General features: G+C 43.9%; 1 protein-coding gene across 2 annotated transcripts; it reads right to left on the bottom strand.

The window, feature by feature from the left end:
* Positions 1-1,804: 1,804 nt before the first annotated feature.
* Positions 1,805-8,558, bottom strand: LOC146392365 (protocadherin-10). 2 transcript variants are annotated; one of them, XM_084945997.1, is made up of 5 exons: positions 5,992-8,558; positions 5,788-5,901; positions 3,309-3,367; positions 2,959-3,086; positions 1,805-2,660 (listed from the first exon to the last, which is right to left on the bottom strand). In XM_084945997.1, the coding sequence occupies exons 1-5, from the start codon at positions 8,308-8,310 to the stop codon at positions 2,356-2,358; spliced, it is 2,925 nt and encodes a 974-aa protein (XP_084802123.1). In that variant the 5' UTR covers positions 8,311-8,558; the 3' UTR covers positions 1,805-2,355. The 2 variants fall into 2 exon arrangements, with proteins under 2 accessions (XP_084802123.1, XP_084802115.1); XM_084945989.1 differs by having other exon boundaries at positions 5,788-8,557.
* Positions 8,559-16,311: the final 7,753 nt, after the last annotated feature.

Here is a 16,311-nt window from a genome sequence, read left to right as displayed (position 1 = left end):
AGTGGATCACTAAAATAATTTTTACTCAATGATGCCCTCTACCGGGGAACTATTCTGTGGAAAAACTGGTCAGTATATTTACTGTGAAAACGTTGTGATCATAAATGAATCAAATTTAAACATCTATAATATATAAATAACTTAACTTACAGTTTACTAAGTAGTTTTCGGAGGCACTTGTTCTTTTTTTGTCCTTTTCTTGAGTATTTAAACCACATTTCATCTATGTTTCTTTGTGTAATTGTGTGTTTTTTACTCAACTACTTTGTTTATGTATTTATATTTTGGTGGAAACTGTAGTAGTTAGTTTGCAGAGTAAGATGTGGTTAACTAAAAAAACGAACAAACAGAGATTAATGTAATCAACAGTATTTAAAGCTTTTCACCACAGCAAGCTGCAACATTCAATTGCTTCATTAAAGTAGTGTAATTTTTTTTACATTAATGAATGCAAGGTTGTTGTAACAGTGTTGTAACAGCGTTTTCATCTTATGTTATGTTGTTGCATTATTGGTATTTTTTTGGTTAAACCACTGACATTAGAGGGGCAGGGGAGGGGTATGTAATTTATTTGTATTTTACGAGCATAATTTACACCTCATGACTTTGTTTTCTTATCACTACTTAAAAATTAAAAACAAAACATTTTAAGAGGTCATGATTTATGTATGTGAGAGGCTGCTGTGAAAGCATTAAATCCAGCCTGCTGCACCGTGCTCTAAGCGCCCTCTGGTGGACAACAGGAAACGTTGCAGTTGGATTTAGAGGCACAAATGGACAAAGCCGTTTCAGCACTATGACAATGGACAGCTCCCAGTGCGACCGACAGTAATGGTTACATGATGTGGAAATGAAGCCAGTTTGTCTGCGTTACAAGTCCTGCTATGCTGTAAGAGAAGAAACGTTGAGATTTTATATTTTATCATTTCACTACAATTTCACCAGTTGCTGACTTTAAAGGAAGCTGATATGTATGTGATCTATTTTATATACATGAATTTGGCGTTTCTGAACGTTTTTAAAACAGAAAAGAAAAAAACAATGTCCAACTTTCACTTTATTTCAAGGATCAAAACCTGAAAATGAGCCAAGCCGATCTAAAAATGGCTGCCCCTTCCACTGTCCCTGTGGATCACCTTACTACAGAGAAGGTTACTCTGCTCCCCTCCATGCTCTCTATGGACACCCGTTTCCTTATTAACGACATTATTTTCAATCTGAGCCATAGGACAACCTAATTACCCTGCTCATTTCTGGCCAGTGGCCAGCTCCCATCTGTTGATGCTGTGAACTAATTCCCAGAGAAGAAAGAAATAAAAGGGCATACATAGAGAGAGAAGCCACAGGCCCCCTTGCTCAGATTCAGGTGTGGCATTTGGAGTTAAGAGCCCCCCACCCCCATCCTTTCCCTTTCCTCCCTTGTATTCCTGTTCGTGGTCTTAATTAAAGTGATATTTCGAGAGAGGAGGTTCTGTTTGTTCAGTTAATGAACCCCACTATTCTCTGCGGGCAAATGGAAATGCAAGCACTCCAATTAGCATATGTTAGCATTTTACTATGTTTATTCCTCACCATGGAAAACAGCTTACCAAGGCGAAAAGCTTTTCACCCTTGTACGAGTAGCTCTGGAACTTTTTCACCTCAAAATAATTAACTCAGGCTAATTAAACATAGATCTGGAAAACTTACATCTAAATCATTTATGCGTGCACATCGACTGAATCTGCGTTTTGGTGCAGGGATTATGTTTTATGAATTACAGCAGGTCACAAATGCTTGCTTGAAAGAAAAGAGGAAGGCCATATGAAAAAAATACTTTATTTTCATAAATGTATACAGTACATGTGTAAAGGAAGGAACCCTCCCCTGTCATTACAGTAGTCTGCTTCATGGTGCAGCTTGCATATACATACTCACTGTTTGTCATATTCACACAAGCTCTGTTAGCAAACAAAGATACAAAAAGGAAAAGCACGTCTTCTTTTTCATGTAACCAAAAAATATAAATTCATAAGGATGTGCAAAATTATTGTCCACGAATGCTTTTTCAAAAACTATTTTGGATGTAACTGCTGCTCCAGTTTGATTGTCTAAATAATAATAATGATAATTCCAATAATAAAAACAGACACATATGCTGACAATGTTGCAGTGGCATGTCAAATAAATAGCCATCAGACCTTCATTATCCTTCGTCAAAACAGATTGTCCATACATTATTCCTCTTTCCCTTTCTATTTTCATACCACTTATAAATCATATGTTCATTAATTTATGTACTGGGTGGGCTCTACCTCTGTTTTCATATAAGGATATCCATCTTTTTAATCATCCACTAGGGCAGTTATTGAAAAGTCAGTCATTGTACAGGTCATTATTTATGATCGCAGTCTCTCCCTGGGGCGACATCTGGAGACGGCGCTTCTTTCCAAAAGTAGAAAATGAATTGTGGACATCTAGGTCGCTTCGCTGTGCGGCAGGCCTCAGGGTGCAAAAGCCTGATGGCGTCCCAGGGATGTACACATTGTGGTGGTAATCGGGTGGTGGGTGTGGGTGCGGGTGGGAGGGGATTGAAGGCTGCTGCTGCTGGGGAGGAGGTGTACACCGAGGAGTCCAGGGGCGAGAGGGGATCCCACTGGGTGAAGGAGACATTTTATAATCTATAACATGAGGAGAAAGGAGAGAAGAAACAACTGCTTATTATTCAACACTGACTCATGTCTTTACAGCTTGCTGTAAGGACTGTTAACGATTAAATGCAGTAAAAGGAGCAGTGATCTGTTTAGTGGTCAGTTTAGTGAGGATGAGGTAGGCCGTCGGCTACAAGTGAGTTAAGGGAATAACAAAAAAAGTCAAAAAATTAAAGAACGAGGATGCGCAGCGTGTGTAATATTAAAGTAGTGTAGATGAAATACTCCATATGCATACATAAGCAGGAATGCATTTAGCCTCTCTCACCTTTCGTGCCTCTCATGTGAGTACCCCAGGTCCAGTATTGTCCAGGTGCCATTGAGGTGACATAGTTTTCTGGGTCTGCATGCATGGCTTTTCGCATGAGGGTGCCATCCATGTTTATGGAATTGTAACTACAAATGAAATAAGTCTGTGTAACAACACTGTTGGCTCATATTTATGAAAATGCAAATCATATTGACATGAGAATTTTTTATGCAGACTGTATGCTTTAGAGCTTTATTGAGCACATACTTGTGTGTGTATGTGTGTGTTTGTGTGTGTTGGGGGGGGGGGGGGGGGGGGCAGGTCATAATGCTGCTCTACAGAAGTCAGGTCAAAGTTCAGAACTATACCTTTTAATAGAGGAGTTTTGGTTCTTCGTGAGAGTCCAGTCTGTGTTTGGCTGCTTTAGCTGCAGAGGGAAGATATTGTCAGAGTTAATGGAAGGGTATTCATGTTAACGATCAGTTCCGTGTGGCTCTATTTTTAATTTCATCTAAACGATGTCTGTTATGATAGAGGTCACTGATAGCTGACAGGAGTAGACTTTCTTGGGATCCCTCCTGAATTGAAGACACGATTCTTTTCAGATGGATCGTGGCTGCCGCCCCGTGGATGTTTGGCAGAACATGCTCATTTCAAGAGTGGAGGTGGTGACGCCTCCAGCTACGATTCGCCTGTCACTTAGTTTTGCTTTTATCCTCCGTGGCGCAGCGGGAAGGGTGAAAGAGAGCACCCGAGTGATATTTATTCCAGTTTGATTCTCATAGTATGGATTCCACGCTCCATTAATTCACCTAAAGTTGTTAACGAGAAGAATGCGACGTAAGCTATTATTAGAATTGGTATTCAAAATACTGTCCTCAGCCAGCTATGCACAAAACCAATTAGAACCCCACCGGGATGAAACGAAACATGATTTTAATCTTCAAAGGGAACCGTGCCAGGGAGGAAATTAAGAAAATTACACACGTCATTGTTTTGTGGATTTTATGCATCATTTTACATTAATATTTGCCTGACGCTCCTCGAGCAAGGTTTTTAATTAAAATTCTCGCAGAGAGCCTTGAAAAGTTTGCGGCCTTCGCAGCTGTAAATGGAGTAACCCAGCACGTCTCGCCACGCATTCACACCGTGGCACACATCACATTCGCCTACCTTTCCTGTGTGTCGTGCGCGCTTAGATGTGTGTTTAATCTCCCTTTTCACCTTCAATTCGTCAACTTAAGCGCGGTTATGCACTTGCTTCGAGTATTTGTGATTCGTTGTGATTTGTCTTTGACGCGCCAGAGACAACCTCACTGTGACTCACGTGAGCACGCTGAGGGGCACTACCGGGTGATTTGGTGGAGCCAATTAATAAAAAGGACACTTTCTCCTGAAGGAGTTTAGCTACAGGCGGCACATTCACCGTGACCTCGAATTCCCTCTTGTGGCCAGAGGTGTATGTGTCAGTGACCGGGCTGACATTTCTCAGTCAGCCTGGTGGAGTCTGGTATCAAGGCCCTGACTCTTTGTCCCCTCCACGCTATTAGCGCGGAGGGGACAAAGAGTCAGGGCTGATTCATACCGGAATCGGCATTACGCACATATTTGTGGTCTGCTGCTCCCTCTATTAAGATAATAATAAAAAAATTTTAAAAAACACGGGCGTAGACACCCTGCCTCTGTAAACTACCCCCCTTCCTCGTCTCCTTTCTCCCTTCTCCTTCCTTCCCTTTCACCCCCTCCTCCTCCCCACCCTTGCTCGACAAATATGAAGCCACATCTCTCTTTCTCTCCTCGCATTCAGAGGACAGTGCTGGGGCCGATCTACAGGCTGTCCACGTCTCAGTCCAGCCATGTCCTTGCGCCCCCTCCTTCTCCTTGCCCCCTCCCCTCGCGATGTCCTCCCCTGTCTCCCCAAAACCGACCATTTGCCATTTTTCATCAATAATGGACAGCCACCCCCCTCTTGCGAATACGCCACATTGTGTCTGGTATAATGGTTCGGTCGTCCTTGTGCCCTTGAGGCATAGTTAGTGAGGTTATCTGTCCTGTATTGTTAGTTTGAAAACAAGAAGGCGTGTTCACAAACCCGAGTGCCCGTGACATGGATTGCCTGAACCCAAGGCTGACAATTTCAAACAGCTGCCATTCACCTTCATGTTTGTAACCTTGACTTTTTGTTCAGGTAGATACGCTGGAAGCAGGTGTGTGCAGGCGCACGTCACTGCATGAAAACTGTGTGGCAATAACACTGGATGATGTAGACATTGTTCTCGCAGGTCACGATCTCTATAATTAGTTCTCGAATTATTATTAAATGCTTGAATTGATACCAAGACTGAACAGAGGAGACTGCCTGAACTACATCTCATCTTCCTCTCGCGCAGTAATTGACATCTCACTTCGTTCTCAGACACGGTTTTTTGCACAGCATATGCTCCTCGCAAGATGGGGCTTTACACTTTCATTAACATGTCAATTAAAATGTAATCTCACGTCGTCTCATTTCATTTCCCGGGTGCAAAACATTAACATGGGCAGCACAATTAGAATTCATTATTGCCACAATTATATTAAAACGCTGTGGAGACGACACGCTGTGCGAAAACACTAACGAGGGAGTGATAGAAGAAAAGAGTGACTTTACTGAAGGTTTTCCTCAAGTTGAGTACAAGCCTGTATGGCATGCGCGATTTGACCTTCATGGGAGAATGTCACAGTCTAGATTCACATCTGATGGAAACTGAGTTGATAGTTGTTATTGTGTCAATGTGTGGAATGGGGTGGAATTAAACGAGCAGCTCGCTCTCCTTTGTTTTATACTATATGCTGATTTCACTCTACCTCACTGGGAGTAGTTGCTCCGTTGTTCACAGATGCGCTCCGGCTTTGCGCGTTCCACGAGTTTTCCGCGCTCTTTGCCTCGTTGTTCCTCGGTGTGCTGCTCGGGCTGCACGGCTTCAGAAACATAAAGTCACTTTTGGCTGATTCGGGGGTTAGACACACTTTATAACAATATGATTGAGAGAGACTGCTATTTCCATTCACCTCCATGCAGTTCGTGGGCACTTTGGCGGCGGATGAAATCTGCAGGTTGAGGTTGGATTTTTTGAACATCTCCGGGGGCGGCTCTGGCTGAAACCCCCCGCAGCAGCAGCAGGATAGGGGGGGCAGGTTGTACCCGCTGAGAGTCTCGCTATCCTTGTAGCACTTTACTGCAGCCAGCACGATGATAGCCACCAGGAATATTAAGGATATAGTGCTCAGGGACACGATCAAGTAGAGAGCGAGGTTTGAAGGGGGCTGCGGGCTGAGTGTGAGGTCCCCGAAATCTGACAGGGTCTCGGGCACGCTGTCTACCACTGTGAGGACAATGGAGACAGTGGCGGAAAGCGGTGGCTGCCCGTTGTCCTTGACTAATATTACCAGTCTCTGTCTTGTTGCGTCTTTTTCTACTATTCGACGAATAGTCCTGATTTCTCCCGTGTACAGAGCTACGCTGAACAGCCCCGGGTCTGTAGCCTGTAACACCTGATAGGACAAGCGGGAGTTCTGCCCCGCGTCTGCGTCTATCGCTGTTATTTTGGTAACCAGATAGCCAGCGTCTACTGCCCGCGGAACCACCTCCGTGGCCACAGTGCCGTTTTTCGGCAGTGGGGATATGATAACAGGTGCGTTGTCGTTCTGGTCCAAAACAAAGACGTTAACTGTGACATTACTCGCGAGAGGGGGGAAGCCTGCATCCTGTGCCTGTACCAGAATCTGAAAGTTTCTTAATTGTTCGTAATCAAAGGAGCGCAGTGCGTAGATGTTGCCATTGTCAGAGTTGATTGAGACATAAGTGGACACGGGCATGCCCTGAATCTGACCCTCCAGAATAGAATAAGACAGATAGGCGTTCTGGTTAGAATCGGGGTCGAATGCAGTTACAGAGCAAATGGAAGCGCCCGGGGCATTATTCTCGGTCACATAAACTGTGTATGAAGGTTGGGAGAACCGCGGGGGGTTGTCGTTAATGTCAGACACTTGAACGAGAATGGTTTTTCTGGTAGAGAGCGAAGGAGAGCCCAGGTCTCGTGCTGTGAGGGTGATGTTGTATTCGGATACGGTTTCTCTGTCCAGAAACTCGCTTGTCACTAGAGTGTAATAGTTTTTAAAAGATGAGTGGAGCTGAAAGGGAACGTTGTTTGGAATTTGGCAGTCAACGTTTCCGTTCTCTCCAGAGTCCCGGTCCATAACACTGATAACCGCTATCACCGTACCTGCTGGCGCATCTTCCTGAACGGGAGTGGACACTGATGTGAGGATAACTTCGGGAGCGTTGTCATTTACATCCAGGATGTCCACCAGCACTTTGCCGTGTACGGCCACGGCCGAGGGTCCCCTGTCTTTCGCTTGCACATACAGCTCATATACACTTGCTTTCTCGTAGTCCACAATACCTTTCACTCGGATTTCACCCATGTACGGGTCCACGCTGAACAGTTCGCGCACCTTGAGTGGTGCGTGTCCGCTGAACGCATAAGTAACCTCCCCGTTCGAGCCCTCATCCAGGTCTGTGGCGTTCAGTTTCAGCACCAGCGTCCCTCTCGGTGCGTTCTCCACCAGGCTGGCGCGGTAAACTGCGCGGTCAAACACAGGCACGTTATCGTTGGCATCCAAAACTGTAATAGTTATCAGCGCTGTCCCGGAGCGTTCCGGTGAGCCCCCGTCATAAGCAGTCAGAACCATTTCGTGCTTTTTCTGCTGTTCCCGGTCCAGTGGGGTGTCCAGCACGAGCTCAGCAAACTTGCTCCCATCATTGCGCGTCTGGATGTTCAGTGCGAAGTGCTCGTTTGCGCTCAGCAGGTATGAGCGCAGAGAGTTGGTGCCAACGTCCTGGTCCTGGGCGCTCTCCAACGGGAAACGAGAGCCGGGCGCAGCGGACTCTGTGATGTCAAGATTAAACTCGCTCCACGGGAAACTGGGGGAGTTGTCATTCACGTCTAAAATCTCCACTTCAACTCTGTATAGTTCTAACGGGTTTTCTATGACCACTTGTAAGTGCAAAAAACAGTTTGGGCTTCGTTCACAAAGCTCTTCTCTGTCTATCTTTTCGTTGACGAAGAGAATCCCGTTCTCCAAGTTCACTTCTAAGTACTGTTTCTTTGCGCCAGAAACGATACGAAATCGACGGGCTGACAGTTTTGCCACATCCAAACCTAGGTCTTCAGCGATGTTGCCCACAAAAGCTCCATGCTCCAGCTCTTCTGGGATGGAGTAGCGAATTTGCGCGAGAACCAAGTCCACGACACACGCGCACAGAAGCAGACATATAACCAGGCCAGTCACCGGCACCCAGCTGCTTCTGGAGAGAATGTGATCCATTTCAGCCCCGTGCGTAAAGCACCTCACACGGACATCTTTCGCCTCATAAAGACATTCAGCTGTACATAATAGAGAAAAGGAGCCGGCCCTAAGATTGAAGTTAGTCACATTTATTTGTATGGGTAACTTTGCCGAATACTTAGAATGAGAGAGCGGGAGTAGAGTGAAAGCACCTCTCTCGGTGCTGTGCTCCACGCGCAACACCGGTATGAACGGGGGAGGCTCGCGCTTTGATTTTACAGTGTATTAGGCACTTGGAGGAGCCGGTGGGGAGGTGCGTGTGTATGTGTGTGTGTGTGTGTGTGACAGAGAGAGAGAGAGGGAGAGAGAGATGGAAAGAGAGATGGAGGGGGTGGACGTGGCTTCTCGCAGCTCCGTATTGGAGGACGCCGACGCGAAATACGACTCTAATTACTGTAGACGTTTAACCCTTTCACATCCGCGTGTCTGTTCGCCTGACCCATTAAAGTGAGGACAGGGCGTAAGTTTGATACCAGACGTCAGAGCCAGATTTGGATTAGGAGTCAAAGTGTGTCACGGGTGTCCTTTCCTAGGCTGGGTTTACTAGATGAGGATGAGTAAGGATTTGTCTTGGTGTTCCCAGTGCCTTACTGCGCCAGGACCGTGGTGATAGCCAACATCGTGTTATTGTTTTATTGCAATCCCCATTGCACCTTCAGAAAAATAATAAACTATTCTTCTGAGGTCCCATGACTACGTGTTGAAATACAGTAAACAAAACACACAAGCTTAAGCACTCACTCGCTCTGCTTCAAATGGCCCAGTGGCCACTAACAGTAGGCTCCTGGGACTTCATAATGCTTTTTAATTAGAGCCCTTTGAAGATGAATACAAACACTATAAACAGTCCCATTCATTAATCATCACATGCGAAATTGGGTTTTACAAAAAGAATCTTTGATAGGTCAGAGTATTCATTTTTAATCAGTGTTTAAATGAGTGTGAGCTACAGGTTCTGGAACTTAAAACGATTACTTTGAGAATCATAAACGGACAAAAGACCCATACAAATACGCATTACACGCCTTTAATTCACTTAAGTGGGTCTGTACATGTATCAACATAATCAACGTAAAAGCAGTGTCATAAAGCCTCAATCATACTTGTCTCTAAGCAGGTGTTATACTGTGGTTGGGATTAGATAAATATCTCATAGATGATTTGTTTACAGACTGGCATAAACAGAAAAGGCTGTATCAGAGTGCCATTATAGTTTTGAGATAAAGAGAACAATTCTTTAGAGCACCGCGCATGTTTGTTCACATCTAATCGCGTTCCTGTATATCCTGGTCAGTTAGACAAGCAGTGAGCGGCAGGGAGCAGTTAAAGACAGAGTTAGAGTGCAACCAAAGGCTGCCTTTGTGAATTCAGGTTCTTCTCCAGACAGACACGACTAGCATCCTAATGCCAAAAAAATGGTGGAAATCTGAAAGTCTCTTCATGGGACTGACGACACAGCCTTGGCCCCCGGGCAGCGTTGGGCTTGTTAGCAACTAAAAAGGAAAAGAAGCGAGAAGGAGATGAGAGAGAAAGAACAAGAAACAAACATTTCTGCTTCTTAGGGGCAGCATTTCCTTTTACACTAGACGCTGCATTTTTCTATAAATTGCTCCCAACAACCTGAGGACTAAAACCTCTGTGGAAAATCGTGTTGATGGTTGGTCCTCTTTGAGGGTGATCAGGGAAACAAAGTCTAATGTTGCTGCGATCTTTTCACTTTCAAAACAAATCAAACAGGGCCAAATGGAATACTTCTACTTGAAGACAGTGGTTGTTTCTGACATTTCTCTCTTAAGCAACTGAGAGAATAACGTTCCCTCTTCATATTCAGCTGGGTTTTTAAAGGAGAGGTAAGAAAGGTCACTACTTGTTTTTGAATAAAACCGCAATGCTATCAAACCATAAATCCTCATCCCGGAGGAAGATATCGCAGGAAAAAAACATTACTTTTACTTCCCCTGGGAACTAAAGTTGCTGCACTTCTAGCTCTCCAATAAGCAGCACTGGCATGCATTTCCCTCCCCTTTTCAGGAAAAACTAAAATCCCCAGGTTTAAATAAGCAGAAAATACAATCTGCTTGTAGACTTAACCTCAAGCAGATGGTTAAGCTTCTCCAGAAATGATTACATTTCTGGAAAAAGAAAAAAAAATCACCACCGCCACCAGTTCCATTGCTTTTCCCTTCTTTTTAATTAACGGAGTGAAGGATTAGTGTGCAGCTATCCGGGATCAACCGTTCTCCGACGGAAGAATACAAATGTTTTGTGATAAATAATCCCAGAGCCCTCGGGCCGGCGGTCCCTCGGTGCCTGTAACATTAACATGCATTACACGCAGCATTAAGCCGGACTCATCCGCCCCTATCGCCTCGCTCACCCAATTGTCCGACAGAAAGACTACTTTCTCTGAACTACCGCTCAGAAGCCATCTGACCGTGACCCGTTCCTCCCCACAGAATGAAAAAGTACTGGTGGGTGGATGAAGGATGGTAAAGTGGTTAGAAACTCATTTGTTTTTTTTATGCACTTGAAATAAAGGGGGCTGTTTTCTCTATAAGCGCTTTCAGTTCCACTTTAGTGCAGTCTATGTTTTATTTGGCTCATAATGTCCACATGTAAGTGCACTTAAAACCCTATATTTCTTTTCCATTCGTGATCTTGTGGCGCCATCTATTGGACAATATGCGATACCGCAATAAATGGAACGGTTTAAAATGTATTGTGTGCCAAAGAAAAGTGTTGCTTCTCTTTAACAGCACTGGATAATTTTTTGCTGATACAAAATTAACTCGGATAAAGTTATCTGTAGTTCTGCACCACACAGGAAATCAAGAGAAACACAAGGAAGTTTGAACATAAGCTTATTAGTGGAGACCATAATGTGTTTAGTCTTAAAGTGCTCACATTTGCTCACAGTGTTGTTCGCATAGATTTAGATGTATTAAAAATGAATCCTTATCAGTATCTACTCCATACAATTAATTCTGCACATTTCACCCTAAAGCATAAAACATTAATTATTCATCTTGTGTGCTTTTAGGTAATGATGGCCCCCAAATCACATTTAACTATATTTGCTTCAATCTGTGTTTCGGTGATAAAGATAATCATCAATGATAATACCACATTAATAAATTGGCTCAGCAAACACTAGTTCATGGTTTTAACTAAAGGAGTTTATTAATGAAACCAGCGTGTTTCCGCCTGTATTTTCCATCATTGGGGAACCCAACGAGTTGAAGCTGGATGTGACTATTAGTAGGTGAAATGATCGTATTGAACAGGATTACATGAGAGTTATCGCATGGGTGTCCTTCTCACAGAACATACTTCTCAGTTAAAAGTTGCTAAAGGAGCGAAGCACCGATGTGAAATTGTCAAAGGTTTCTGGAGCCATGTCACTTCGCTCCAGAAGCCATCATTTTCTGGCTTGAGACTTTTTTCTGTGATCTAGGGGGCCATCTACCGGATATTCATCAGCATAACAGCCAGAGAAACAGGAACAAAAGAGCACCAAACTGTATACACCTTATACACTTACTTTCCTTTGATCTTATTTATTGTCTGATTCATTAATCTGTGTGTGTCAGATAATAATTTTCTAAATGTTTTAGGTATCATTTTTAACCACTCTATGTCTATTATCATTAATTATACTCGTGTCACGCTGTTTTGTCTTGCATGATGTACGCATGGTGTAAATGATTTATATACACTGTCAAGGAGAACTGTATAGGATCTGTGTTTTACGTCACAAAGTTACACATTTAAGGAAATTTGCTGCAGTTTTAAAGAGAAGCTCAACGACAAAAATGTAAAGTTAGGCGCTGCAAAAGAAAACCTTACAGAGATGAAAAAATATCGTCGTCAGGCTTATGAATGCGACGGATTTATGAGTACCCTACAACTTCTTTATCAGTGTGAGCACGTCTCGGGCTGTGTCATGGCTGGTTTGAACTGATTTTTGGGGTTAATGCTAGGGTTAGGGTGATCACGTAACTGAGCGCAGACAAACAAGTTAGCGTTTCGGTTAATTAACTGGCATCACAATGGTTAACAATCCTCATTGATTTCTCTACTCCCCTTTGCTTTTACACGTCAACTGCTAGTTTCTTTAAAGGTGAAACCGGGACGTGAGTGATGACATTTCACAGGTGGGCTTTAAATGACGTCTTCCTTTTCAGAAAGTGAAGGAAACAATAGAGCCACGTTATCACCAAGTATCCACTAGGAGGAGCCAAAGACCAACAAAATACCTGCGAAGTCTATTTCCAGATTTTGTCTCCCAATCTGATACACACACGTGAAATAAGGCCAATACATATCACATTTGGACATCTTACTATAAGTCTTGTGTGTGTGTGTGTGTGTGTGTGTGTGTGTGTGTGTGTGTGTGTGTGTGTGTGTGTGTGAGAGAGAGAGAGAGAGAGAGAGAGAGAGAGAGAGATTATTTTGATTACTTAAGCAGATGTTGCTCAGCAAGTGTCCGTACGTGTGTTGGGGGGCAAAGGGAAGTGGGTGAGTCAGGAGACAAAATAGAGAGATGTGATGAAAGGGAGGACGACTTCCACCTGCAGTTAGCTTCACCTCATCACTCTGCAGTTCCCATAATAACCTGCTGTATATTGTCTGGTGCTTCTCCATAATATCCATCAGAGAAGACTAACAGAAAAGTGCAGATGTAAAGGTGACAGGAAAGGTGGGAGGCCATGCGAGATTAAGAGATATGAGCATGAAATCATGAGGGAGGGAGACAGGTGAGAAGAGACAAGCGAGGACAAAGAGATCAGAAAAAATGTTAAAGACACATGGTCACATAACCAAGCAGTGAAGTGATGGGAAAATGAAGAGTAGGGATAGGGGAAAGGAGAGGCAGGAAAAAGAGGGAAAGAGAAAGAATAGAGATTTTCGTCCACATGCTCCTCAGCTGTGTAAACTGAAGGTCTCTGCTGCTTCTCGGATTCCCCCGAAGAAGGGGGATATTTATAGGAGGCTGGCAGCGGTAGTGAATGGACCCTTGCTCTGTCACACCCACTAATATTATTATTATTACTTTATATGCGCAAAAATGGAAAATGTCAGCAACCTGAGAGGCCTACAGAGACAGACGTGTGCATGTAGTCTGTCTCACTCCCCGTCAGTGTCTGTGTGCGTCTGCTGTGCGTCTGTCTCCTCATGTTCGTGAGAAACTGTCTGTTGTTGAGACAGAGCAGTTATATGAAATGGGCAAGAAAAAGAAGACCAAATTAGAGAAAACAGGGGGAAAAAAGGGAGAAGCTGGCATGTTGTATCAAGGGGTGTAACCTGATCTACCAAACTTATTAGAGTTGTCAAGGAGTGAGAGTAAGAGAAAGGAAGAGAAAGAGAGAGGTGGAGCAAGGCTAGACAGACACAGACATGAGCACATATTCCAGTTCCAGATTATAAGATTCCCGCAAGTAGTAGACATGTTGAAACAGACTACACACATACACATGCAAACACACACACAGATATATGCACACTCACTGGCATACAGGTCCATAACCACTTGGTAACAGATGCAAACTCAGGCACACATGCAGAAACACAAACAGTCTGATAGACATAACAGACGTGCACACGCATGCACACATGCTGGGAAGAGAGGAAATTCCGGAGGGAACAGGTGGGAGTGGTGATAGAAATCTATTAGGATGACTTTGATCTTCCTCGTGCCTCTGTCACCACCACTGAAGTACAGTGGATGGATCAGGATATGCTAATCATAATGCATCTCTATTCCAATATGTACAGCACCACAGCAAAATAATTGCACAGTAAAAATGTTGCTTTTGTGGAGCAAGATGAAAATAAGTGGCATGGAATTCTTTTTATACTATGCTTAATGTTTTTCTACCCACTCTTCCCTGCGTTTTCTTGCCAAAGTAAATCAGAGTCTTGGGAGCTTTTTTCAGTGAGAGAAAATTGTCTGAAGGGGGCAGTGTTGAGGGAACCCAAAGGGAGCTGAGTTGGGTTACACCTGAAACATTACAAATACCTTAATAGGAGTGTAATAGGTGAAATAAAACAGCAGAATTTGACACAGTCGACTTTGATCTTTTAATGTTTATATTTTTCCCAAGATTGTCAACAAGATGATCTGAGGTTGGAGGGAGGGAAGAAAAACACGAGGAAGGAAACAAGGAAGAGACAGAGAGGAGACAGAGACACAGAGCTGGCACAAATGCAGTGTCTACTGAGGACAGATGCCAAAGGTTAAGTATGTGTGTGTTTGTTCCCTCGTATGTGTGTGTTTTCAGGGTGACCTGAACTTAAGGACTTATTTTAAAAAAATCATTCAGTACAATGTTTCATTACAAAACAGAAAATTCCAGAATGTCCGTTACATCAGCCAAGATTGTGTGTGTGTGTGTGTGTGTGTGTTTGGGTGTGCATGTGCGTGTATGTCGGTGGGTGAGTGCCAAGGCAGAGATGAGAGTGGAGAGCCCCTGCCTTAGGGGCAACAAAGACAGTTGATTGACAAGCCGCAAGAACATGAATGTGCCTGTGTAAACCTCTCTGTATTAAATTCTTGTATTCACACCACCTTTCCTCTTTTGTGCTTCCACTCCACCTGTCCCTACTTCCAGCTCCCCTCTTTCCAGTCCCCATCATTTTGTACCCTCTTACTCTTTTGACCACCTCTCTGCTTCCTCTTGGCCTACTTTGCTGAGAGTATATTAATGACCCCCATGGTAATTAGCTACTTTAAAGCATAAAAAAGTCATGAATGGAGACTAAGCTATGAACAGGTTTGCACATAAACACGTTGGTCAGCTCAGAGAGTGCGCTGCATGGCCAAAACATGCACAGCAATCGAGAAAACATGCAAGGAGGAGAAAAAACTTAATTGTGACGGAAACTGTTTGCAGAAATTATTCATTTCCCTCCTTTTTTATGTTTTCCTTATGCTGACTCTATACCCCTCCCTTTCCCCAGTCTCTTTCTTTCACTCTCACTCTTTTCCTCTTGCACATTCCACTCCATTTTGCATATCTGTGACTCCCCCCCTTCCACTATACCTCACCACTTCTTAACACAACTTGCCCCCCCCATTCGCTCTTTTTCTCTTTCTTTTTCGCCACCTCATTCCCGCCCTCCCCTCACTACCTGACATTGTGGCTCGATGCCCAATGAGTCACACCTCTGCTAAAATCATCAGAGATGGAGGGAGAGGGGAGGGAGCAAAAGAAAGAAATCGTCAGGGAGAGAGAAAAAGCAGGAGAGAATGACAGAGAGAAAAATATAGAAAATAAAAATGGGAGGAGAGAAAGTTAGAGAGGCAGAAAGAGGGAGCCTCCGGGGAAAGAAAAGAGCATAGAGTGCATTTAACTTTTTGACTCCAGTAGTCAGTGTGTGCTTGTCAGTAACAGTTAGCCTGTAGACAACAACACTTTCCACACTGTGCTCAGGCACACACACACATGCACATAGAACCATATGCACATACAACCATACACAAACACAGCCATTCAGTGACATCGTGCAAAAAGCCCACCTGCAGCTTCTACAGGCACACACGCATGCATAGAGCAATCAGACATGCAAACAAACCAGAGTAGAACGTGTGGCTGCAGCCCTGCCTCTCTGCTTCAGCCTCCCCCACCCTCTCTAACCGTTGCCTTTGGAAACCACACAAACACTCCCCGTTGGGCAACATCGGGAGTCAGGAGAGGACGTACATCGGTCACACACCTCCCCAGTTCGAAAGCAGCTGCATGTGTGAATGTATGCATTTTGTACATATGCTTCTGCTGTACGTTGTTGTGCTTTTGCATAACACGTTACACTTTCTAGAACAGTGCTCGTGCAAAAAAAAAGTGAAACCGGTGCTTATTTTACAAAATGTTGCACGAATTGTTGCACGATGAATGTAGCATAGCAGTGTGCAAAACTGTCCAAAAAAACTAAAGATCTAAGAGAGCGAAGGCACACCAAGTGCAGAAATCTGGCATGATG

This window comes from Perissodus microlepis, chromosome 2 (assembly GCF_051167445.1).
Source record: "Perissodus microlepis isolate ML-2025 ecotype Zambia chromosome 2, ASM5116744v1, whole genome shotgun sequence".
NCBI lineage: Eukaryota > Metazoa > Chordata > Actinopteri > Cichliformes > Cichlidae > Perissodus > Perissodus microlepis.
Note: the sequence above shows the minus strand (reverse complement) of the source record. Positions and strands in the feature narration are given on the sequence as shown.

Excerpts from the sequence above, each read along its gene's own strand:
- LOC146392365 (XM_084945989.1), bottom strand. The coding sequence starts at position 8,310 with ATGGATCACATTCTCTCCAGAAGCAGCTGGGTGCCGGTGACTGGCCTG. Across the intron at positions 3,368-5,787 it reads GAGCAACTACTCCCAGTGAG|CTAAAGCAGCCAAACACAGA; the intron begins GTAGAGTGAAAT and ends TTCCCTCTGCAG. Across the intron at positions 3,087-3,308 it reads CAAAACTCCTCTATTAAAAG|TTACAATTCCATAAACATGG; the intron begins GTATAGTTCTGA and ends TTTCATTTGTAG.